General features: G+C 32.7%; 4 protein-coding genes across 4 annotated transcripts; 1 reads left to right on the top strand and 3 right to left on the bottom strand.

Moving 5' to 3' along the window:
- The first annotated feature begins 338 nt into the window (after window positions 1-338).
- On the top strand, window positions 339-1,272 carry LOC116779034 (protein lethal(2)essential for life-like). The gene has a single exon (XM_032673176.2). It carries the CDS (start codon window positions 390-392, stop codon window positions 1,134-1,136), a length of 747 nt encoding a protein of 248 aa, XP_032529067.1. The 5' UTR covers window positions 339-389; the 3' UTR covers window positions 1,137-1,272.
- A 2,265-nt stretch (window positions 1,273-3,537) lies between these two features.
- LOC116779062 (uncharacterized) lies at window positions 3,538-5,132 on the bottom strand. Its single transcript, XM_032673210.2, has 2 exons — window positions 4,884-5,132; window positions 3,538-3,892 (listed from the first exon to the last, which is right to left on the bottom strand). The coding sequence occupies exons 1-2, from the start codon at window positions 4,996-4,998 to the stop codon at window positions 3,576-3,578; spliced, it is 432 nt and encodes a 143-aa protein (XP_032529101.2). The 5' UTR covers window positions 4,999-5,132; the 3' UTR covers window positions 3,538-3,575.
- A 3,417-nt stretch (window positions 5,133-8,549) lies between these two features.
- Window positions 8,550-9,513, bottom strand: LOC116778756 (uncharacterized). The gene is made up of 2 exons (XM_032672772.2): window positions 9,242-9,513; window positions 8,550-8,839 (listed from the first exon to the last, which is right to left on the bottom strand). Exons 1-2 carry the CDS (start codon window positions 9,363-9,365, stop codon window positions 8,550-8,552), a joined length of 414 nt encoding a protein of 137 aa, XP_032528663.2. The 5' UTR covers window positions 9,366-9,513.
- A 6,697-nt stretch (window positions 9,514-16,210) lies between these two features.
- LOC116778757 (uncharacterized) lies at window positions 16,211-16,912 on the bottom strand. The gene is made up of 2 exons (XM_032672773.2): window positions 16,775-16,912; window positions 16,211-16,673 (listed from the first exon to the last, which is right to left on the bottom strand). Exons 1-2 carry the CDS (start codon window positions 16,887-16,889, stop codon window positions 16,444-16,446), a joined length of 345 nt encoding a protein of 114 aa, XP_032528664.1. The 5' UTR covers window positions 16,890-16,912; the 3' UTR covers window positions 16,211-16,443.
- Window positions 16,913-26,057: the final 9,145 nt, after the last annotated feature.

A 26,057-nucleotide genomic window follows, 5' to 3' on the forward strand; every position in this document is an offset into this window, starting at 1 on the left:
AAATCTATTAAAACACTTCAACCTAAATTAAATAATTATATATGTTTATATAATATTTAATAGTCTTTAAACATTCTTCGTTTAAAGAATTTATCTAATTACCGTCGCTAACGATGGTAATCGGAACAAATAAGGACCATATATTATTGGTTTAACACAAAACTAACGAGGTCAATACACTGTGTAACAATGCACGTGAGTCACAACCAAAGTTGTCGTTTTCACTTTCACAAACTGTTGATGACTCCCGCCTCCCGCCGGTCGCTGCAGTTAAAGTCAATAAAACAAACGTCCACACGTTTCCAGAACACTCGCTGAAGCTATATAAGCGCGCCAGCCGAGCGCTGCGACCAGATCTATTGTAAATATCAACAACTAATACTGCGAGTATGTACAAGTACGCTCTCATAGTGACGGCGCTGTTCGGTCTTACCGTCTGCGAGGAGAGACCTCATAAGACCCAGTATGTTGACCCTTTCGCGATGATCGATCGGCATCTCACGCATTCCCTCGCCTACCATTACCTGTGGCCGTGGAGTCAACTCATCAGAGCCGCGGCGGCTCTGGACGTAGAGGAGAGTTTGGAAGACCCACAGATTATCTCTGACTCGGAAAAATATCAAGTCAATCTCAGTGTCCGGAGATTTAAGCCGGAGGAATTAAAAATTAAAGTCAAGAATCGATACATCATAGTCGAAGGAAAACACAAAGAACAAGATAATGATAAAAAAATCATGGCAAATCACTTTGTGCAACGATTCGTGCTACCACCAGGAACAAAACAAGAAGAAGTTACAGCTGTCTTGAACGAAAAAAATATTTTAACGATCTCGGCTCCCAAACATGAAATACCACCTCCACCTCCAGAGAGAGAAGTTCCCATTGAAGTTCTGTCGAAGACGGAAGAGACAGAAGGTCAGACGGAAAAAAATAAACTCGAAAAACAAACGCCGTCTCCCGTCATAGAGACGTCGGCGACGCCTGAAGAACAAGTCGACCCAGAGGCGACGACACACATCGGAAAAATAAGAAAGAAGGAATTGAAAACAACGACAAAAGCGACCAAATATAACGAAGCCACGAAAAGTATCGAAAGCAACGGATTGGATTATGGTGTCGTTGAAGGTGACGAGTGAACGATTACTGTAAGACAATGAGAAAAGACTGATGCGGGCTTTAGAGTGAGCGCTGACCCCGCCAGCTCTCTAGTAGTGATGTGATTCCGTGATTTATTAAAGATAATAGTTTTAGTAATAAATATGTTATTTATTATGTACCGTTATTTTATTAATCTCTAGAACTAAAAATGAAATTATGTTTACATGCAAATAATGTGATTGATTTCAATATCCCATATTATGACGCGAGTTTCAACTTGAATTGATGTTAAATACATTATAAGAACAGCTGCGGCAAGCACTGTTTATAACATTTGTACCAAAAAAATTCAAGTATTTAAATCCTTTTTAAGGATATCTGTTTGTTCTATAATGTAAATCAATTTTGCGATGTGGGTGATTTTTTTATAAAACTATATCAAAAACCAGTAGATGTCAGTTTTGAAGCGACTATAGATTAAATATATATTCGAATATTAATGATTAAAATAAATTACTTAATTTTCTGTAACAGATTCGCATTAGTGAAATCTCAAATGGCAACACTTTAGAAAGTATGAAAAAAACCAAGAGACAATTGAAAAGAATTTCTTTTTGTTCATTTTATTTAATAGAAATACCAAGACTTTCTAAAGTAAATAATATGAAGGCGCAGTTTATTTGACAAATAAACGAACTTTATTGATATGGAAGTTCATAGAGTTGACGGTTTACTAAAAAAACTTTATATTTAGTAGAAGTATTTAGAACTTTTTTTGTGGCTGAAGCGTTCAATAGAAATATGAACGATGGTTTTAGATATTTATATTTCATCGTTCTAGCAATAACAAAATAATAACATTATTTATAAAAAGGTATTGTTACCTCGTAAAGTCGAGGATATCAATTGAAACAGAACTGAATGTGTCCCCCAGGAAGAGGAGAAATATCTTCGAAGGCGTTTTGTGAAGATGGATGGTCCCCGGAGAGACGCTCCTTACATTTATGAACCTCCAGCATCTTGCAACAAACAAGTCGCTGGAACTGGCCACGGACCACATCTTGGAATGTAACATATGTACGTACACATACAGACATGTAACGTGTCGTAACTTGAAACAACTTTCGTTACAGCTGCGAGTTTGTGTTCACGTATGTTTAAATATTCGTAAAATACAACAAGAGAGCAAACATGTTTCAAAATTTATTTTGAGTAATAAATGATTATAAAGAGGAAAACTATCTCTGAATTAACATATAGTAAAAGTATACCAAGAACTAGGTGCAACTAAGACAACTTAGTTCACTTACAAGTGGTCGAGTGACATTTCGAAATGATTTGATACTTTTATTTATAAAAATTAAACTTTATTTTTGTTTTTGTAAATTTTTAAAAATGACACGACGACTCAAAAAAGCTTTATTATAACATATTTTAAGATTATAAAATTAATTAATTTTAATATTTTGTTCTCCATTATTCTACTTTTTATTATTTCCGAGGGTTTCGTGTATTCCCGTTGTTGTTTATATATATTTATAACTGTTAGCCTTTACTTGACAATAACCGATCATAAATCACTCCTCGCCATCTTCCAAAATGTAATATCTCCGTCTCTTCGTGTAATAGATATTTATTGTTATCATCTAATAATAACAAAATAACCTCATAATTTATCAGATTTCAAATTCAATTATTAAGGTTTATTAATGAGTTGCAAAAAAGATCTCTTCATCATAAACATATTAACTTACTTGAGTCATTTCAATGCGAAGACTTTATTGGTGATTTATATTTTATAAAATTTATTTATTTTTCCATAAAATTTAAGAATAAATAATTTAAAGGAATTAAATTTAAAGATTGATAAACATGTATTTAATATAATTTATGAATATCGGCCGGTGTCACCGGATGTAGCGAGAGTCCTCGTGAATTATACGAGTATAAATGGAACAATAAATTATTAAGTTCATTAATTTAATGTTAGTTATTTACATATATACAGTTCACACAATTACTGATCAACTTCATAATTCATAACAGTATGTACAATCATTTATACAAACATTCAAACAAACTCACCTCGCACTTCAAATCTTATAAGATAGTGAATATTCTTGTGATATAATTACTTTATTTTAACAATACGAAGATATTGTTATAATTGTTACGTACGCAAAATAAACGTATTGAAAAGTTTTCATACATCACCGGGGCAACACCGTTATATAGATGTTGTGTTGTGTAGACAAAATAAAAATAACGAGTGAGACCGTTGACCCCGAGGAACAATTAACAGCAACCCGTGGGAACAAGCAGACTCCCGATACCAAACAAGGAATGGGATCACGTCGCTCTCCTCTCCTCAGAGCAGTCACGTAATATTAGGTATGGGTTTTAAGTTTAAAAAATATTTTTTTATATGTGTTGCTTTTCATTGACAAAGTTTTATAAACACGTCCTGTGGATTCTGTCTAGAGTCCTCCTACAGAGTAGGAGCCATCAGCGTCATAAATCTTTTTCTTATAAGAGTAGTCGATCTCGCCATACTCTGGCTTATTGAAACCATACGGCGAATGATCGTAGTTCCCATATTCGTGGCCATAATGTCCGTGGCCATCCGACGGCTCGTGTTCAAACTCGATGAAATGGTCCAGCGACTTCCTCTTCTTTATGTAGTGCACAAACCAGAGCATGAAATGCCAAGCTTTTACGGCGAGTGCGTAGAAAATAAAGCCATAAATAATTTTCAGAACAATTAACTTTGTAGCGGCGACGTAGAAGAAATGAACTGCGGACAAGTTTTATTAAATTAGGAATGTTGAATGATAAATTAGATTAATAAAAAAAATTACTACACATGTATTTGTTGATAATAAAAAATTTAAAGGATCGTAAAACCTGACAGACCCCCTCCCTCTCCTACTTTTTGCTTCCCCTACCCGATGTCAGTGATGCGTGAGACCGTGCGATATAATATCAAATATAATATTGTGAGGTGTCTGTGGAGTGTGTTGAGGGAGCAAGTGAGGGGCGTGTTCTGAGATGGCCAACAGCCACGCCATCACCAGCACGGCCTTCATGGCCAACACAACGAGCGCTATGCCAAGAACTATCTTCAACAGACCGAACTTAGCTGCAAGAATTATTGCGAGATGAGCTGCAACAAACAATCATAAGCTTATTGTTTGTCACTTAAATGAGTTCTGTTTGAGGTGTAGCTTCCTCTATACGTGTGTCTCAATCAGAGTCTCCTTATTTGTTTGATGTTGTGTTGGTGACGCTACAGCTATAACGAGTGAATTGATGGCAACACTTAGATTACACTAAAGGACAGATACCACAAAGATGGAAGATTACTGAGTCGGTTGGATCGCAGGTTGTAGGAGTGTTACCCTTAAAGGTTAAATTGATTCTTAAAAATTTCATCGTTTATTTTCTGAGCACTGATCGATATGTCATTTTGGTCTGTGGATACTTTAGTAATGACGGAGATGAGGGTAGACGAAATTTAAATTTTATTATAATTTAGCCGAAGATCAAATGTTCTGTTTATGGATATGAGTTTACACTCATAACGGGATTCGATTTGTTGATACGATCGCTTCCTCGTTAAATGGGACGTGTTCCGCTTTCAGAGAACATTCAATGTTCAAAATGTACATTCAGAGTGGAGCCTGTTCGTTAAGGGACGACATAAAAGAACACGATGACGCGCTACACTCAAGCTAATTTGAATTATTCATTAAGCCTTTATAAGAAAATAAATCGTATGTACTCACTCAATAAGGCGTATTTCCCTTTCCCTCTCGCTTCCACAGCAGTTTCTTCCGTTTCTAGACAATTACAAGTAGCTAATGTCAAAAACCCGAAAACAACTGATAAAAGGAAATTCATATTGTTTGAATCTTTGCTCGTAAAAAATCAAAACTTTGAATATTTTATTTTAAAGCTATTCCTTAGGACCTTCACCGCCGCAGATTAGTCAACTTATAAGTCTGTATATAATATTTATATGTGATGCAGTCTACAGCTCGTCCGGAGTAGTAATGTTGACAACATACTGAAGACATCATGTCCACGTGACAACCAACAGATGAAGTGCTAATTGATGATAACTGTGTGTGGTAGTTTGTTTGTCGGTGACGGTGAAAGTGTTAGGTAATTTTTTTCAAAACTTGTGAATGTCCGGTGAAAATAAAGAATACTGGGTAACGATTATGAAACTTGGTGAAATTGTATTGTGTAAATAAACTTCGCATAAAAAAAATCCGAAAAAAACGAATTCATTATATTTATACTCTACATATATTATATTATATTATATTATATTATATTATATTATATTATATTATATTATATTATATTATATTACATTATATTATATTATATTATATTATATTATATTATATTATATTACATTATATTATATTATATTATATTATATTATATTATATTATATTATATTATATTATATTATATTATATTATATTATATTATATATTATATTATATATTATATTATATTATATTATATTATATTATATTATATTATATTATATTATATTATATTATATTATATTATATTATATTATATTATATTATATTATATTATATTATATTATATTATATTATATTATATTATATTATATTATATTATATTATATTATATTATATTTATTATATTATATTATATTATATTATATTATATTATATTATATTATATTATATTATATTATATTATATATATTATATTATATTATATTATATTATATTATATTATATTATATTATATTATATTATATTATATTATATTATATTATATTATATTTTATTATATTATATTATATTATATATATTATATTATATTATATTATATTATATTATATTATATTATATTATATTATATTATATTATATTATATTATATTATATTATATTATATTATATTATATTATATTATATTATATTATATTATATTATATTAAGCTTAACTAACTAAAAACGGTCGTTTTTTAATTATTCCATCTTTGGAATTTAAGTTTTCCTCGTGTTTCATGTAAGTTAGTCACTTTAAGAAATACTAATTAACTTATGTTGTAATCGATAATTTTTTCTATCAATACTCAAGTCTCCTGAGGCGGGTCTGCCGATTATAATATTAAACGAGTATAAATAGTACATATCGCCAAAAGGAACTCATAAAATCCTTTTTGTCCTAAGGAAAAATATTACAAAACAAAACACCTTTTTGTAAAAATGTTATTTTTCCGTAATTGGAACAATTCTCTCACTGGACACGTGAAATTTCTGTCAATCGTCTTAATCAGGTTCAGCCTCTACAATAGTTTTTTTATTGCAGCAGGAACTAGTTTCAAATTTAGGAACATTATCTTCTGCGAAGTGTTAGTCATGAGGACACCACAATTTCTTCTCTTGATAATATGAATATGTTATTAACTAATAACAGCAAAGTGAATAAAATCTAAGAACCATTCGCTTCGGTGTCCTTGATCATGACTTACTGCTTTGGTCGTCACCTTTCAGTTCGCTACTTTCATATTAATTTTTAATACACAATTTGTTACATAGAATCTCCGATTCCAAGTTTGTTCCAGAAACAAAAGCAAAAAATAAAAATAACATTCAATGAGATGTTAATTGAACCTCTTCAACATTATATTAAATTTGAGAAAACGTAAGAAATAAATTGTTAAAAGCCGTTGTACCACAAACATAGTTAGTGAAGGAACCTATCATAACTCTTCGCTGAAATAGAATAATTCGAAACACACTTTTGTTACACAAAAACTATTCTTTTAATATATTATTCATTATCGCTTACTAACCAAGTAACACTTAACCTTAAACTTCAAGTTGAAAACGTTCAGTAGACTATAAAAAACAGCAATTGTGAGTGACGGTCGTCTCTCTTCTCCTGCGGACCGTCATCAGAGACATCTCCTCTCTGAAATGAACACGGCATTATCTCTATGTAAAAGTTTTATTTGTCGTGGTCAGCCAAATTCGTCCATTTATGGAAGATTCAAATAACATAGACTCTTTAAATACAATTTTTCGATTAAGTGTTTTAATGTTTCATCGAAATGATAGAATTTTCAAATGATGACATATTTTTTATAATTCATAGGAAGAGATAGTAAAAATTGTTTTAAATGACAAATCACGAAAATTAAAACTTTATTACAGAGAAATATAATAAGTTAAATTATAGGGATTAATATTATTATATGGTTTAAAGAAAGAAAGACAAAACAAAAAAAATAGAAATAAACAAAACAATAGATACACCAACCCTGATTTATTTGATCGCTAGCGGTCTTCCAAACTTTATAATGGATAGAATATACAGCGAAAGCCTTTTAGAAGTAAATGACTTATTTAACCACATAAGAGGATTAGAAAACTTAACAAGTAAGAATGACACGAAGAGAAATTCAAACACGGGAATCAGATATAATAAACAAGAAATAAAACAAACGGGGAAAAGGTCATGCAGGATTGTCTCCGAAATATTTGCTATCCGCGGAGTCTACAGATATGTTACCAGATGAATTAAGAGAAAAACAGTTATTAACAAAAAATTTGGAAGAGGACAGGAAAATAGCAACACAAAGTTCAATAAAGTCACACAAATATAATAAAACTTTATTTGATAAAAACAAATTGCAATACGAATTAAAGGAGATAAAGTTTATGTTGACTGTGGAAATAAATTGACCAAAAAGAAGATGGAGGAAATTAGAATTGGTGCTTTTGAAATTAAAGAAAAAATATCGGATTCGGTTTTTAAAATAAATACCGATCGTGGATCAAGATCTATTGGTGTATATCATGTCACCAAGCTCCTCTCTATGTTTGTTGACTAGGTTTTACAGCTAAATTTTATTCAACTCCTTGGAAAAATTTGCATTTCGAAGGGGGGGGGGGGTGATGAAAGCATCGATAGACATCGACACTGACATCTGACAATGACAGCTGACATTCATATATATATATAGAAGAAGACAAAACCGATGGTTTTAAAATTAAAATATATTTAAACATTAAAGGATAAATGAATTAGTATAAACAGGCAGTTTGGTCGTTTTTTTTTAAGTTGATATTAACATTATCGAATATTAGTCGGAGAATTTTAGAACCTCTTGTGTGAATACACAACGATTTGCACACTGACATTTTTCATTTAGCGAATACAGATATTATGTATAAGTGTATGTTATCAACAAGAAAATAAAACATGCCTGAGCCATGAGCCACGTGGCTATGAGAATTACGTACTCGTCGTAGCCAAACTATACATCTCTTACTATAGACCTTAATATGAGGTATCTTTTTTTATTACATTTTCTGCTTAAGAAGGACAGTTTTACTTAATCTTGTTATTATCATGGCGGTTATGTTATTAAAATCACTGAAACAACGATTGTTATGTTATGTTTTTATTTAAAAGCCAGTCAAAGGTACCGCCATCTCTCCCAGGGTATCCTTCATGGAAGGTCTCGTGTTCCGGGGGGCTGTAGCTGTACCCCACCGTGTCGTAATTCTGTGTCGGCGGACTGCCGTACACCGGGGCTGGCTTGTCAACTTTCATGTTCATGAATTGTTTCAACAACACTCCACCGAATGAAAACATCTTTTGAAACAGTACCATCGTGAGAAACACTGACACCGCTTTAAAGATAGCGACCTTTGAGAACACGAACAGCAGGATCATAGCTGGAAAATATACCTTTTGTATTACACCTTTGACAATATTTTTGGTGGTTTGAATAAATTAGAAAATAAAGTGTATAATGAAACAATAAAAATATAGGTATATGTAAAAGGATAATTTTGGACAAAAATCTCATACCTCGTGTGAAATTTACAGTGCTGATACTAACAGAACTACCATCAGACTTAAAGTAGACATGAGACAAAAAAATGCCAAAGTTACCAAAAGGTTGTACTCGAATATACAATACATATATAATATTTGGAACTTTTAATCAAAATCTCCAACTGTGAAAGTTATTTCGAAAAACTCAATATTTTTTTTTACTTTAACTGTCCAATATTTATATATTTAGTTATATTGAAGTGTAATTATAAGAAATCTAATTTTTATTTAAAACTTACCAAGTAACTTGAGTGAACTTTTCTTTTTGGTCGCTCTTCCGTCTCCAGTCGATAAATCGCTGTTTTCCAAACAACAACAACAGCATACACACATCAAAAACATTAGTAACACAATTTTTAACATTATGGAATAAATATAAAACAATTCTTAATGATTTAATCAAATATACACTTAATCATTATCTATTTAAAATATACTTTCAAAATATATCTTTATTGTCTTAAGAATTAGTAAGATTGTGCCTCCTTCAAAGTTTCGGTCAGTTATTATATGTGAGTCAGTCGCGACACTGAATTCTATAGTGTGGTCCTGTAAATAAATACAACATATTTTTAATAGGCATGAATTTATTATTTCGTTAGTGGTGAGGAAAGCTGCATTGTTTTCAATCGTAAAACAAGACTTTCCCTTCGTGTGACCAATTCACTCGTTTTCAACTATTTGTAGTTCTTTGTACTTTGTTCTGGTTCCTCTATTGACGAATTTGGTATTTAAATTTTTATGCCTTCACAAAATTTCGCCACATTATGAAAGAAAGTAATTTACATTTCAATGTAGAAAGCAAACGTCTGATTTTTTCCCGTAGACATAAAGCGACCAACGTTTGGTGAAATAATTAATGATAAATTTAACAAAGAATTTTTAAACTGAAAACTACGGAGCTGACTAAACTAAATATGATTCTTATGTTTTCAATGAATGTCCAATATGTATAAAACAGGTTCCTTAACTCTAACATAAAAAAATACTTATGTACACGCGTTAGAAGTTATACTTCTTTGGCGTATGGAAAAAAAATAACTAAAATGCAGTAGTGATTAACGATAAATATTAAAATTAATCAAAAATTTCAATAAATCAAATTTTAACAAATAGTTACAATCAAAGATAGAATAAACACTCAGCATTTAAGGTTAATATAAACAAGTATTGAAAAATTTATTATTTTTTTTTATTTATACATAAAATTTGTTAATATATCAGAAATAAAACAAAACGAAAAAAATAATAAAAACACCAAAATAATATTTATTTATTCATAAATAAATGTTTAATTGTACTGTTATGAAACACGTGTTCTCAATATGAAAATACTAGAAAATACAACTTGAACATAGTTATCAATTTTCATACCACCTAGAACTAACTTCACGATGTAGAATTTATCTGTTGGTGTGCGCGCGCATCGTAAAAATTCACTCTCATCATTTTTCTCCAACGCGCCAAAAGAAGTATAACTTCAAAAAAAAAATTAATTGAAAAATTCATGCAACAAAATGAAGACACTTCGCATATTTTTAAAAGGGTTAAGACTTCTGTGACTGGCAATCACTATAAAGTTTAACTTTCTATTTCACTTTACGACTGTTATTGATCTAGATTGTAAAGTCTGCGTTTTTAGTTATTCAGAACATTTTGAAAATAAAGTTGTGAAAAGTGGTTTACTAATCTGACAATACTGTGAAGTATCAAGAAGTTAAGCGAATTCAATGTAATTTTGTCATAAATGCGAGAAACAAAAATTAACGTAATGGAGATATTTCAGCGAGAGCTGTTTATTACTTCGTCAAATTAATGCTGCGACCATTAAACAAGTATTTTATATATTGTTTAAAAGATTATGAGCTTAATTTTTCTACCGGTCTCTGGTAGGGTATGTTATTGGTTCTTTGTATTTTGCTCGAAATATCTTGCCCAAACTTTGGAACGAGTGTTAAGGGATAGAATAATACTCAACTATCTCTGTTAACATTAAAAATATATATATTTTTCAAACTATCGTACCGTCCACATCAACACATTGTAGTTGAAACCTTGCGACAGTTGCTAGAACGTATGCTGTGAGCTCTTCCCCTCGACATACATATGATGTCTGTTATTTTGCAAATGTCAATTGATGAAAGAATAGATTTTCAACGGTTACAACCAGTACGTATCTTATACAGGTAAAGTTATAATTCACCAGCACATCAGAAGAGGCGGAGTGAGCAGGCTGACCTTGAAAACAACTAATTATGAATATTAATGATGTCAAGTAAGAAACTCTAGATGGTGAAAATGTGTTGTATGTGAGGGCGTTTTAGAATTTGAGACGGTCGTTATGGAGATGTAAACAGAAAAGTTCTATCAAAATACAGACACAGACGTCAAGCAGAGTGAAAGACAAATAACTTCAGTGAGACAAATTAAAGTTCTAGCTCTACTTTCTCAACGACTCATCCTTTATATTTCTTTTAATAACAACATTAGCGGATTATGTGATAATAATAAGAAACAAAGTAGTGAGAGATTTTACTTAAACAATGATCTCGCGTTAGTTACCCTCCACCAATAAAAAGGTAAATATAGTCATTAAAGCATGGTATAATGTATGCAGCCAATGAAAAATAACCCAATAATGTAGAGCCTACATGGAACTAGACACAATCTCATATTGTAAGGAGTATGTAATGTACTCAATACATTTATATTACACGGTTATATTTATTTACGGTAATATTATATTCTGGAAATAATAAAATCTCAATGTGAACAATGGCTCCTGACCGTGTTTGTGATGTAACGAGTGTTGGAACTTAGCTCCGTTGTTCTGTTTATTGTCGTCAAATGAAATTCATTTCCCTGAAGGAGTTGTTTACTCCGGTCACGAGGCACCAACGCGGGCTGGTTGAGGTGTACTTTAACACGAGTTCCAGTAATAGGTTCTTGATCATATTAATTAAACTAATAAAAAAACTATTTCGTTAGTAAGGGCTTCCGTGACAAATAAAATCTGTCTCACAAAAAAAGGATTGTTTTACATACAAATTAAACAAATTATTTAAATGGAAAAACTTTAATGACGGATGCAACACGAAAATGACGAGGCTATCATAAATTATTATAAGAACTTATTGGTAGTCATTACTAATGTTAAAAGTAAAACGAAATCAAAGACTGTTTAAGAGTAGAATATGTAGAACTATGTTTGAATTTTTGTACAAATACATCGTCTGGACCCACAACAGCAGAGTTCAGTGAGTGCGGACCATTGAAGAATGTGATTATGAAGAACCTTCGAGAAATACAAGAACATTTAGAAGAATTGAAATTTCATTTTAAAATATCATGGAGCGTATTGAAAGAAATGAAATTAGTGACGTCAGTGAGGCTGACATATCTCTTCGTCAAAACGATGTTTATATATTTTATAAATAAAATAAATTATTACAAAATTTTGCTAGACATATATTATGCTTAATTCATTTCACTGACTTATATAAGAGACCATTTTCATGTTTTTACACGCTTTTCATTAGCTTCACCTGTATGTTTGTTTGTATGTTTGTTTGTAACCGACTTCTTTGGGCGCGATTTTGACCCACTTTAAACGGCCAGATTTCGTTCAAAATTTGTAGATTTATCGAGGACCGATGACAATACACTAATTTGGAAATATTATTCCATTTTTCAATTTGGAAAATATGATTTTTGTTAATTTATATAATTTTCATCTATAGTCGATAAGGTAAGAAACTTAATTAATTTATTAATTGTAATTAAACGACACTGAATTAATAAGCCATTCGCATTCAACGATCTACAATTGTCGATTAGAAAAAAAAAAATACTCAAATAATTGTTTTTCTAATAAGTTACAGTGTTTCCGAAGTTGCATACATGACGGACAGGAAATTTTTTTGACCTAATTTCATATTTTTTTCCGTTTCTATTGAACTAAATTAATTTTTAGCAAGTATAGAATTTAAATGAAACTAGTATTATTCGGATTTACTACGCGGATTTTATTATTTAAAAACTACATAATCCCGACGTTTCGGTTACTTTGCAGCAACCGTGATCACGGGCAGACGAGTTTTTAAATAATAAAATCCGCGTAGTAAATCCGAATAATACTAGTTTCATTTAAATGAATACTCGCGAAAATCTTAGATCTCATTAAGTATAGAATTAATATCTATAAAATTATCTCGACAATAGTATGCAAAATATCTTGATTGCGTTAACTAACAAGGCTATAATATTAAAAATAGTTGCCAAAATGAGATGAAAAAAATTTTTCGATCGTAAAGCACTCTGCGATGCTTCGCATCATGACTCGTGCAATAGTTTAAAATTAAAATAAAACAAGCTATTATAAATAAACCAAACTAAAAAGTAGAAAATTAATAATAGTTAAAAAAAAACTTAAAGAACCCGCTTTTTATAAAAAAACCCTGCTTAAAAATAGAAAATAAATTTTAATAAATTTAAATTAAGAAAAGTGTTAAAAATTTCAATAAATATAAATTAATACCTAATAGTGTGAATAAAAAAAAAATATTTTATTTTTAAAAAAGCGTGGGGTGCTTTTTAAGATATTATCGAAATGATAATCACTCTACTCATATCTGTCAATAAAATATTTATAACTATTGACACCATGCACCCCACACTTTTTTTAAAATAAAATATTTTTTTTAACCACACTATTAGGTATTAATTTATATTTATTAAAATTTTTAACACTATTCTTAATTTAAATTTATTAAAATTTATTTTCTATTTTTTTACTTTGGTTTTCTATAAAAAGCGTGTTTTGTAGTTTTTTTAAACTATTATTTATTTAATAATTATGAAAGAGTTATTGTAAAATGAAGTATTTTGATTTCATTTTATTTGTATTTGTTATTACTACTTTTTTAAACTTCAAAGGTGGCTAACGTGTAAACGGCCTACCTTATGGAAGATAGTCACATCTGCAACAAAAGGAATGTTGCAGATGCGTTGCCTACCTTGTTTAGAGGAGACGGAATGGGAAAGGACAACCGGCATATTGTACAACTAGATAACAAGCAATCAAAGAACCTTAACTTATAATAAAAGTTAAAAGGTACTTAAAATTGTCCGAATTGTCTAAGCGGTCAAGTTGGCTGAGTCCAAGCATACTGGCCTGCCAGCGGCGACGGTCTCTGGTTTAATAGTATCACAGAGACTTGCCAAGTTGGCTCACGTCACGTATATGTTTTGTAGAAAAATAAAGAGATAAGATTAAACATGTAATGTTTCATAACCTTTAATAATAACATGAATCTTTGTCGTTTTCCGATAATATACTTACCTTACTAGAAGTAGTATAAATGTAGAATTTTTAAATCAAAACTACGAGCTCTACAATGTTTTATTCACGAATTTTTTCATCAAGTACTGTTCATTGTAAAAGTTTGTTTCAGAAGTTATATTTATTAAATGTGTACAACGAAACTACAGTAAATCTAATTCTTTCATTACCGTTATCACAATATTCTTAATACACCAAGAACGAGTATCCGCGGCCAGTAACTATAATTCTATATTGTCCAATGCAAATTATAATTCAATTGTTTTGTTTTTTTATTTTTATTTTATAAACTATTTTCCCTGCATCATCATTTCTGGTTACTCTCAAGCTGTGTCTGACAGAACCACCGACCACTCACGATAAAGATGATTTATGACACCCTTTTCAGAAATTTGATCTCATATTTTATATATTTAGGATTCTAGCGAAATCATTAAAAAACATAGTTGTCATATAAAGCCAGTACTTTTGCATAACAAATCAAACCTTAATTAGAACAAACTACAATTTATCTTAAACCAAAACACCTTAAATAAGTTAAATTCAATTTACTAAAACACAAATCGCTTCCATCAATACTTTCCCGCGTAAAAGTTAACAAACCAAACGTCATCGCTTTAACGTCACTTCAGGTTCGTTCGGGAATTTAAAGGCTTTGTTCAAATTCAATGTGTTCCCTAAATATATGTATTCCTCAATTTACAATAAAGTTAAAATCTCTGAAGTAACGAACAATCAACGTGACATTCACTTTAATATCACGAGCAATGCAGTCTTACCTTTTACAGGAATAATAAAAAAAATAGGTAATTTTTGTAATGTATTTGAATTTCTCCTATTCTCCTCACTGAAACCTTTGCATGTAGGTCCATTCAATCATCAATATAAGATATTATAATTTAGCATTAATATAAGAGTTGTATTGTAAGTTTTATTGTAAATTATACTACTTAATAACTGTTTTCAATAGAACTAGAAATTTCGTAGGCCGCGATGACTGTTAGGGAATAAATCTTAAATAGAAAGAACTAACAGAAAAATAATATTAATGTTGATTATATCATTGATGCGAGCTCGCCGGGCGCCTGGCGGTGCTCTTGACAGGTTTATTGCAATATTTTCTTCTTATGTTGTTATGTTCAAGTTTGCACCCAAAAAAGTATTTTTTCATTTAAAATTATTTTTCTACTTCTTGCTAAAACAAAGAAAATATTGATGTAAAACCAACAGAAAATTATAAACATACATGAAATATTATATCCGATACCTTCGTTACATCACATGTATTACAATCAGTCAAGTATTGAAGCTTCATTTGTGATTGAACACATTTAATGTAGTTATTTCTTTCTCACTTTTTTATTCCAAACTATTTGGTCTCAAATTTAGTCTCTAAATATTGCTAGTTTTAATAATTTAGTTCAGAAAGATAGGAATAGTTTTTGATTAAGACCAGTAACTATGGCATGTAGTAACGAGACGTCAACGGACAACATCGGTCCGACGTTGAAGGTTCTTTTTTTTAACATAATCAGATAACACAATCAATAATCAGACGGAGGCTATGTCAAAAAAATAAATTATTTATTATTTAGGAGATTCAGCTTCATTAAATAAAACAAAAGGAATGATTAAACGAAAAATATTTCTTTTAAACAATTGAAGTATTACTAGTAGCTCTAAGACAATAACTTTCTTATATTCACATAAAAAAGTTTGGTCGCGTAATTGAAAAAAGGAGGTTAAATTGTTACTTTGCATCCATAAATAAAATAAAAATGTAACAATTAAAATTTAAAACAGTATTTATTATAATGACTAAAAAATTAAATATGTTACACTTATTACCTATAAGTAATATCATTTATAAAATACAGTCTCATCACTAAAAGAACTTTAACGTAAGTGTTATAATAATTTGCTCGGATCACAGCTTCTTAATAAATAATTTAAATTATGAAGTCCATTTTTCATAACAACTTTCACTTTGAGTCACAACTTCAAGACTGCGATCCGTGACCCAAGCTGTATGTTCCTCGTAGGGTGATACCATAACAATGTTGGGTTCTAAGGATTGTGAAGGTGTTTAGTACTGACAGCCTATAGTATTCCATGGCTCTGTTTCCTATACGGGCCGTAGTGACTGTCATAATGGGGGAGGTAGTGGTCATGGTGGTCGTGGTGGTCGTGGTGGTGGAGCTTCTGATCCTTGAGATAACTCACGAACCAGCTCAGGAAGTAACCCGCCTTGTGGATCACCAACCAGAATATAAAGGCATAAATTATCTTGAAGATAAAGATCTTCTTGAGGACCAGGTCCGCGAAGTAGACTGGAAGACATTCAATGATTTAGGATTATTTTATTCCTGTAGTAATGAAAACCTATATTAATATGTATATCGTTTAATATATAAATACAACCCAAACTTACTAAATAGCGCAATTTTTTTCTTCTTTCCTCTCGATTCCACGTCCTTAGTGGAGAAAGCACTTGCCGTCACCAGAAATGAAAGCATTAAAACTAAAAGAAAACTCTTCAGAGCCATTTTACGACTTTACTCTTATGATTCTGAGACTGTACAACTCCATCCTCGCAGTCAAGACTAATATTTGTTTCCTACTTCCTCCTCCTTCTCTTATTTGGCTGTTATCGCTAAACGATAAGAAAGTGTCCACTTTCCTTGTTACTACACCGCGAAGGTACTAATTAGTGTTACGTTAAACTTGATAATGTTTACGGGATTGCATATGAGAAGGTCCGCGAACATACTTTATTATCAACACCAAACATTTTAAATGTGAAATGAAATGTTTATTGAGGCCCTCGAATGTTGAGAGGAAGCTCAAAATTGTAAATTATAATCAGAAGTTTATCTCTTCGTCCCGGATGTGACGTCACGAGTGATACTAAGAGCTCTTTAAAATAAAGAGGGACATTTCACTCCCCGCGGCGAACATAAATAGCTTGTGTTAAGATAAGAATATTTTGTATAAAGCTCGAGTTAACTTTATAAAAACACAAATTACTCTGGAAAGCGAAATCATAAAAACTGAGATGTTTTAACCCAAACACAAGTAGCTATTGAGGATATTTATTGCTACCGTTACATATTAAAATAAGCCACGTTAATCATATTAAAACGAAATCGTAATAAAATGTAAGCAGGAGTGGATATTACAATGACTGTTTGAAACATATTTTAACATATATTACAACTATAGAGATGCACGTATGTGGCGTACTCACTCATATTAAGACATTTACAACTATTTTTTGAACGCTATATCTCCGACCGGTCGCTCGTAGAAAAAACATAACATTGATACATTATTTGTAGATAATTTTATGATCAAAGGTTTTTGCATTATTATGATAAAACTTACTGTTTTGTGTAAAATAAAGAAACATTTTTATTTTACCTTGTTTTGTGACCTTCAATAAAATATTTAAGAAACATTTTAAATATGTATAAAGAATTTCCAATTTTTTTTTCATTTTTAATCATGTTTTAAAAAATTATACCATTTTTCAGCTTACTGTGAATTTAGGTAGTTTTCCTCTTATTATATTTTTTTTGTCCTATTTTGTCATGATTACTAAGAAGTTAGAAACTATATAAATTAAATATTGTTTTCATTGCTTTTAAAAAAATGGTTTATTTGTTATTAAAGCTATTATCAGCCGATTTTTTTTCTAATACTAAACTCATATGTTGTCGAAGTTTCTCTTCTAGATTTGAGCGGGAATTATACAATCTGAAGTAGAATTAATAACTGGTTGAAAATATTGTTAGAGAACTCGTTTAAAAATAAATTGCTTTTATAAGATTAATTTTATTCGAATTCATCCTAACAAATCTGTGTTATAATTTAAGATGTTCCCTTTCAGAAATACTTGATTAATTATTTGCAAATTATAAGGGTCGTGTTGAACTTGATTTTAATGTACATGTACTCACTCAAAATAATGACGACTATACTAATATTTATTTACCCGATAAAAAAAACGAATAGAACATCTCATAAGATCGTATGACGTTAAAGTAACTCATGAATGCTTTTGTAGTCCTCGAGAAAACTCCAAGCATTCTCAAAAATTAGCTGTGTTAACGCTTAGTTAACGGATTGACGCTTTGGATGAATAGTCTATACTGTTACGGTGTACTGTCGGTGACAATTCATGCTTGATCGGGACGCGGGAGGCTCTTACGATAGACGTTCCAACGTTTAATACCGCGAGCTAGAACACTCACAACGCCATCTGTTGACGGGAGTCTGAATAAAAAGTCTGTTTCGTGTGTATACGATTTTGTATGAAGTATCGCTTAGATTTTACTTAAACTCATTGTGGGCATAACATATATAAAAATTGTGAGATTATAAATATTAATCAACTTTCCAACTATATAATAATTTGTATTTTTATATGTTTTTTTCTTTTTTTAGTAAAATACTAAATTTATAATAATTGATCACAAAGTAATCCTTTAGAACTTTAACATTAATCATAATATCATTAACATAAAAATAAGCTTCAAGAAATATCGTCCGTGTGGTCAACACAAATTTGATTCAAAATGTTATGTTTTTTATCCCTTCTAAATTTCTGATTGTGTCAAATTACACAAATAGAAATGAGACTACGAGTATTCTTTTTAAGAGAAACCTAAACAAAGACGGTAATTACATATAAAATTAAGATGATATAATAATTTAAGATGACTAAAATGAAAAAGGTAAAAAAAATGTATATTAAAGAGCCATAACATAATAAACACTTATCTCTTTTTGCTTGACCAGTATAAGAATAAAAACTCCGGGTCGTCGACATACATTTTAAGACCTCACTAGTTCAGTTATATATCCTTATCGGTCTCATTACATTCCCAGTATTCCAGTATGACTGATAGCTCTGGATGCTATCCTCTCCCTTAACTAGTTACTAGTAAGGAATGCTATGAAATGCCAACAAACTACAACTCACAGGCCTTCGTCCGAATATTAATATTGACAAATGAAATAAATACTTTTTTTTGGAATAATTTTAAAAGTCTATTATATAACTAATTATTTCTAATTAAATTCCATTACAAATAACTAATACTTCATGTTAGATTTTGTAATAATTTACAGAATTGTAGTAGTAAAATTATCAATAATTGTTAATATTAAATTGTGAATTGAAACTATTAGAGGGTAGTTTTTAAAAACGACTTCTAAGGGCTTAATGCAACAGTCAGTCAATTCCTATAGTTTGGTCGGTTAAAACTTCATCAAGTGTGCACTAAATTGTTAATATACATATATTGCGTTTCAACGAGGGCTGATACCTTCTAAGTAATGTTTTGTCTTTTGTTCAATGTTCTAGCTACAAGAATTTCACTAACTCAATAATTAATGACTGTTAATTAGTAAAATGTGATATCGTGGAGTGATCTTGAAACTTATCCATATATATGTTATTACTATTAATACTAATCACAGTAATAAAACGTTAATCAACTATCACTATGAAGGTTGTGACATAAGTACTAAATCGTTTTAATAAGATACCCGAAAGCGGTTGTAATAAAACTTAAGTACTAACGCTATTCACACCAATCCTTTTTTTTTCTTTAAATAATAATTAAATAATAATAATAATAATTTGCTTATTTCAGACAATTTACAGTCCATTTGTTACTTAAAAAAAAAGAACCCTTACAACTATGTTAGTATAATTAATAATGATAATAAGTCAATAAAATTAACAAAAGCACGTTGACAAAGTGCTGAAGCGCAGGCTCGGCCAGCTTGGCACTGAACATTTTCAGAATCCTGTTGGGACTTGATCGCATTCTGTTAAGTAGAGATGCGGTTCTTTTTCTTATTATAGACAAGAAATCATCTGTACCCACCTCAGCGAACATAGCGGACGCACTTCAGAAGCGTCTAGGTCCCAACAAAACTCTGAATCCATTATTATATTGCACTCTCAGAGCGTCTAGTGCTTTCTTGCTGTAACAGTTCCACAGGGCACACGTATAAAATGTTTGGCAATACGACTTAAACAAAGTTATTTTCACCTCTTTTCTACATCGAGCAAACCTGTGGGCGAGCATATTACATTTGGCGGCAAGTTCCCTTTGTTCACGTTCAATATCTGCATGGTCTCTGAGATCTTCGGAAATGTAATGACCAAGATGTTTAAATACTTTAACCTGACTTAACTGTTTCTCATTTAGTTTTAAAACCGGTTCATAGTCAATTCCCCTTCCACGGATCTCAAAGACCATGTACTCACTTTTATTGATATTGTACGTAAGGCCATGTTTAAATGCATATTTCTCACACATCTTTAAGAGACACCTAATAGAACCAGTCGTAGGACCCAGCAGAACCATGTCGTCTGCGTAACTAAGGTTATTGACACACACACCGTCTATCCAGCATCCGACTGACTTGCTGCTGAGTCACACGATTAGTTCGTTTACGTGAAGGTTGAACAGCTTAGGCGAGGTTATACCACCCTGCCTCACTCCGCATTCCAATCAATACGAGTCTGACATAGTTTCACCCCACTTTACATGATTTTCCTGGTTTAGGTACCAATACTTCAATAAAAAAAGAACTTCCGGCTGTAAACCCGTTTCTCTAAGTTTCATCCATAATAAATCGTAAGAAACTAAATCGAAAGCTTTTGAGAGGTCCAAAAAGCAGGCATACACCGTTGTTCCCCTGCTCATGTAATATTTGACAGTCTGTTTAAGACACAAAACTGCATTTTCTGTCGAGAGTTCAGGTCTAAATTCAAATTGCGCGTCGTGTATATTCAAATATTTATTCAAATGTTGGCCTTTCAGACTGTCCAATACATTAGCAAGTGCCGTGGCTAGTGATATGGGCCTATAATTAGATTGATCAGAAACATCTCCAGTTTTATTTTTAACCAGAGGGATGACCACCGTTCTCATCATATCGGCTGGAAGGTAAGAATGTTTTAAGCACAAGGAGTAAAACATCGCCAATATTCTATGAAGATAAACCGCCTTATGTCTTAGATGTTCAATGCTGAGACCATCATGACCAGGTGACTTACCTCTGTTCATTCTTTTAATAGTCTCTGCTACCTGAGCAGCAGAAAAACTCAAAGGTGTGGCCGTAGTGGTCTCAGCATCATTAATTGGTGACGCAGGACCCAAGGGAGAAGTTATTTGAAATTGCCTTCTGAACATAGTGGCAATCCCTCCTGGCTCACTGTAACCCCCTATGTTCGCAGGTCGACCAGTCCTCACATTTAATTTGTTTGTTGCTTTCCAAAATTTAACAAAACTATGAGACGACCTGTGTGAGGCAATAATGTCCATTCTAACTTGGTCTTCATGTTTTTGACACCATTTTAATTTACTTTTGAAAAATCTTTCTACTCTCAAGTATGTCGTCCCAAGCCCGGCCATGCCTTGGTTTATTAGTAAGCAACCAGTCACGGAACTTACTATGGGCATTCTCATATGCCTCACGTGCATGTTTATTCCAGCCGATTACGCGTTTTTTATTATTAAAAGGGCCCTCATATGTAAGTTCAGCTGCTCCGCTAAGAGTAGCAACAATTTGAGGGTACAAATCATCCAATAGATGCTTATGATCGACATCACGACACATTCCGCATGGACAAGTTTTAAAAGAGTATGTAAAATCTTTTTCGAGCTGCTCGCGGCATATGTCATGATATCGCTCAATCTGTGCATCAGACCTAGAGCGCCACAATATTTTATTACATATATAATTCGGCGTTTGAATTTTTGAAACCATTATATTTAAGTTACATTCTATTATAAGCGGGAGGTAGTCAGACCAGTACACATAACTATCAATTCTAACATTTGAAACAGTATTCCACGCTGCCTGTGTCACTATACAGTGGTCTAACTAACTCATACTACCATCGATATCATCGAATGTAATAACATTTATTAGTGATAGTGCGAGACATGGTGCCCAATTTTTCCACATCAACACATAACCACTTTTTATCTACAAAATATTGCTGTAACTCTAACCAAAGTGGTTCACCTAGGTGTGCATTAAAATCTCCTAACATATAGACTGCTTCTACATTATTATTCTCTATAATAGTAAAATCAAAGCTACCACTCACCTTGCCCAGCAACGGCAGGTCATGAGCAAGGAGCCAGGTATCTTGCAAGGCTATAACATCAGCGTACACACACAAGTCCCGTATTGACTGCAGTGATCTTTTAAAACCTTTACAATTATAAGATACTAACGTACATTTATTTTTGTTACACATTTTTCGTTTAACTTTTGTTTCTTTCTGTCACTAGAGTCTTTCTTAAAAACAATAAACTTTCGAAAACAAATGCCATCTGGCCACATTTCATCTTTTAAGAACAATGGAACCCTGTAACTATCTACGTAAAATACATAAGAATCATAACCTTTGTTCACTTTTGACACGATTTTTTCTAACATCACTAACACTTGTGTCTTGGGAAAAATAGAGTAAATAATATCTTGCTGCGATGTTTCCTGACTAATATTTGAAATATACAACGGTACTTTTACAGAAGCCGCCTTAAACTTCGATTCAGGCCTATGACTTGCTTTTCCATGATTACTTATGAAACGATTACGATATCTCAATTTCTTTTTATTCAGAACTAAATTCTATTTTTCTTTCTCCATCTGTTCACTCTTACCAAACAGTTTAATCTTCTCAATTGCACTCGAGTCATATGACTTGGCGACGGTTTTGTTTTGTTCTTAATAATAGTTACACCAGGCGACACCTGTGACGATTCCTTTGAAACACACGCAGTAATCCGCCGATCGGTGAAGGAAAAATGCAACTGTTCGCCTATGTTCGAGACGATAGAGGTAGGCCTTACAGTATTCTGTGCTTGTTGTATTTGTGTCGCAACCGCAAACCGCAGTCATTTGAGGCGCCTCCACGCGTTCGCTTGCTTCTATGTTTTCCGTGTGCGCGTCAGAGACAGCAGATTTACGGTACATTTACGGTACAATAACACCAATTTTATGGTACATAAATGCAAGCACTTCATTAATTACAATATTACATATAGCACGCTTAACAATATTTGAGGTCATTGCACTCGCTAGCGACCGCACATTAGCGACAACTGACAACTGACTTTATAAATTACATCTATTGTTTTGTTTTAGATGCTTCTTTTTGTAAATTTCACATTTCAATTCAATTTACAAGTCAGAATAGATGAAGTCAAACAAAGAAAAAAAAAACAAAACTGATTGCCTCATTCTTTCGTCGAGGAGGTCATTTCGTAACAGTTGTGCGGACACTCTTGCGTTCGCGCGGTCGCTCCCCCAGAGTGTCCATTAAAGTCACCGCCTATAATGCAGCGAGTGTTGGTGTTGTGAGAGAGAAGATGTTCTAATGAGTGTAATGTATCTGCCTCATCGAGGCTAGGCTAAATATAGGCGGAGGCGATGAGGTAACTGTTGATGCCTGTATAGTATCCGAATCACGCATAGGTTTTGGGTAGAGATTTGGGATAGGCCTAGGTGTGCAGTCTCGGGTTTAGCCAATATGCAAGCCTTAACCTCCCATCGGGACCGCTAGGAAACTGGATTATATCCAGCCCTCTAACGGCCCCGACCTTGGTGCCCGATCCTGTGTACGGCTCGGACACCAAGGCTACGGTGTGTTCGCTTGAAAAAAGTATGTGATAAATTCTTTTAAAGAATGTTTGGATCTGTCTAAGTTGCACTGTATTATTTTGATGTTATGGTTTAAATCCATAATCGACTGAATTATTAATTTTGCTGCGGAGGGAAGTTAAACTGGGGCATGTCTATAACGTAGCCTTGTGTATAGTGGGGTATTTGATTGAATTTGGTGTTGCGTTCTGTGCAGTTGTAGCACTTAGGTGCCGGGATGAGTCCTTGGTTGGACAGTGGTCCTGGGTGTGATTGATGGCAACGCAGTGAGCGCAGCGTGTGACCTCAGTCCGGCACTGTTTTTTTTTTAACATGCCCGTAATTGAGTCATTTCTGCTGGCGTGGGGAGAACTCTTCCGCCTGAACCCGCTTATGGCCCCGCCGAACTCTTCCCATCTTAATGATGGCGTGCCAGATTGCGGGATTGGCAGGATTGACGGGATTGGCGGGTAGGTAGGTATATAGGTTTTTTTTGAAATCAAAATATTATGACTACAGGAAAATGATTATTGTTCACATTGGGTAAATAAAACAAACACGGTAATAATAAAGTCACAGGAACATCATATAGGTAGGTAGGTTTTGTTTTTTTTTTTTTTTAACTTAATATATTGACTACGGGTAAATAAATTTTTGTACACATAGGGTAAATAAAACAAACACGGTAATAGTAAAATAATAAAGACACATGACCATAAAAATGTTGATTAAATTTGGAGACACGACTAAAACTAAGCGATGAGCTGATGAGGAGCCCGAGGGGCTGGAGGACTTTTGCGATTTAATACAGCGATCCTCCAGCTCCCAAGTGCGAAGGGTGATTAATGAGGGTGATAGATGGATGAAACTTAGGCTAACTTAATATCTAAGAGTCTGAGCCGACAAAGATTAATAAAAGAAGTAAAAGTATAAGGAGACAATTAATAATTATAGCTAAGGGTGGGGTAAAATGTAAACAAAATTTCTTATGTCTAATAACTACAGCTGATATTAAATAAAATAAAGGAGAAGGGGAAGTTACAACAATTCGATAAATCTTAGTGCTAATTATAAGATAACATAACATAACATTTAAAACATAACATAACATTTAAAATGATATATAAGTTTGTTAAAAGTATACATGTATAGTAAAAGGAAGCAAAGAAAGATTATTTACATTAATTGGTTATGGCTGCTGGTGCACGTCCAGTGACAGCCAAAGTGTAACGATTTGTATTTACATGTTAATTATAAGTTTTATACATAATTTACAGTTGAGATGGAACAAGAAAGAAACGGAAAAGAATTTACATTTAGTTTAGGTGTTGTTGAAAGCTTTGAGGTGGTTGATAATATATTCTGAAAATTTAATAAAAGATATGGTTGCTTCTTTGTCCTCCAGAAGGGAGGCCATGTTGAACGGAGAGACCCCGGCGTGACTGCAGATTATCTGGTGGTCGGATCTCGGGGCGATGAACCGCGGCCAGTCCTCGAGCACGTGACCCATTGACTGCACCGTGGTGCCATCGCACGAACAGTCAGCATCCTCCGTGACCTTAATCGTGTAAATATTGTTTTGTGTAGGCGTGTCCTGTAGGTGTTTGGGTAAGTGTGAATGTGTTGTAAGCAAGTGAGTGTAATTTAATGATGTGTTTAATTGTAGGGAGGTGTTGTTTAGTGTGCTGTCGTTGTGGCTCGCTCTCGTATCGAGACTGCCAGACTGAGGCGTGGAGTGAGCGTGTATAGTGTTTTATAAAGGTGATAGGAAATTGTGTGTAGTCCGGGGCTTTGTGAAGCTTAGCCGCCCGCTTGGCAGCGGTGTCTGCGGCCTCGTTCCCCACAATGCCCACGTAGGCCTTGACCCACGCGAACTCTATGGACCCGGACGCGTGTGGTGTACTGTCGAGTGTATTTTCGCAACCAAGGGGTGTGTGTTACTGCGGTTCTGGATGGCGAGAATGGCAGCGCTGCTATCTGAATACATAACCGTGCGTGTATGTTGGTTGGAAGAGGCCCATTCGCAAGCTTGAGGT

The sequence above is a fragment of the Danaus plexippus genome, chromosome 6 (genome assembly GCF_018135715.1).
Source record: "Danaus plexippus chromosome 6, MEX_DaPlex, whole genome shotgun sequence".
Lineage (NCBI taxonomy): Eukaryota > Metazoa > Arthropoda > Insecta > Lepidoptera > Nymphalidae > Danaus > Danaus plexippus.

Excerpts from the sequence above, each read along its gene's own strand:
- LOC116778756 (XM_032672772.2), bottom strand. The coding sequence starts at position 9,365 with ATGTTAAAAATTGTGTTACTAATGTTTTTGATGTGTGTATGCTGTTGT. Across the intron at positions 8,840-9,241 it reads AAGTTCACTCAAGTTACTTG|CTATGATCCTGCTGTTCGTG; the intron begins GTAAGTTTTAAA and ends TATATTTTCCAG.
- LOC116779034 (XM_032673176.2), top strand. The coding sequence starts at position 390 with ATGTACAAGTACGCTCTCATAGTGACGGCGCTGTTCGGTCTTACCGTC.
- LOC116778757 (XM_032672773.2), bottom strand. The coding sequence starts at position 16,889 with ATGGCTCTGAAGAGTTTTCTTTTAGTTTTAATGCTTTCATTTCTGGTG. Across the intron at positions 16,674-16,774 it reads GAAAAAAATTGCGCTATTTA|TCTACTTCGCGGACCTGGTC; the intron begins GTAAGTTTGGGT and ends AATGTCTTCCAG.
- LOC116779062 (XM_032673210.2), bottom strand. The coding sequence starts at position 4,998 with ATGAATTTCCTTTTATCAGTTGTTTTCGGGTTTTTGACATTAGCTACT. Across the intron at positions 3,893-4,883 it reads AGGGAAATACGCCTTATTGA|TTCATTTCTTCTACGTCGCC; the intron begins GTGAGTACATAC and ends ACTTGTCCGCAG.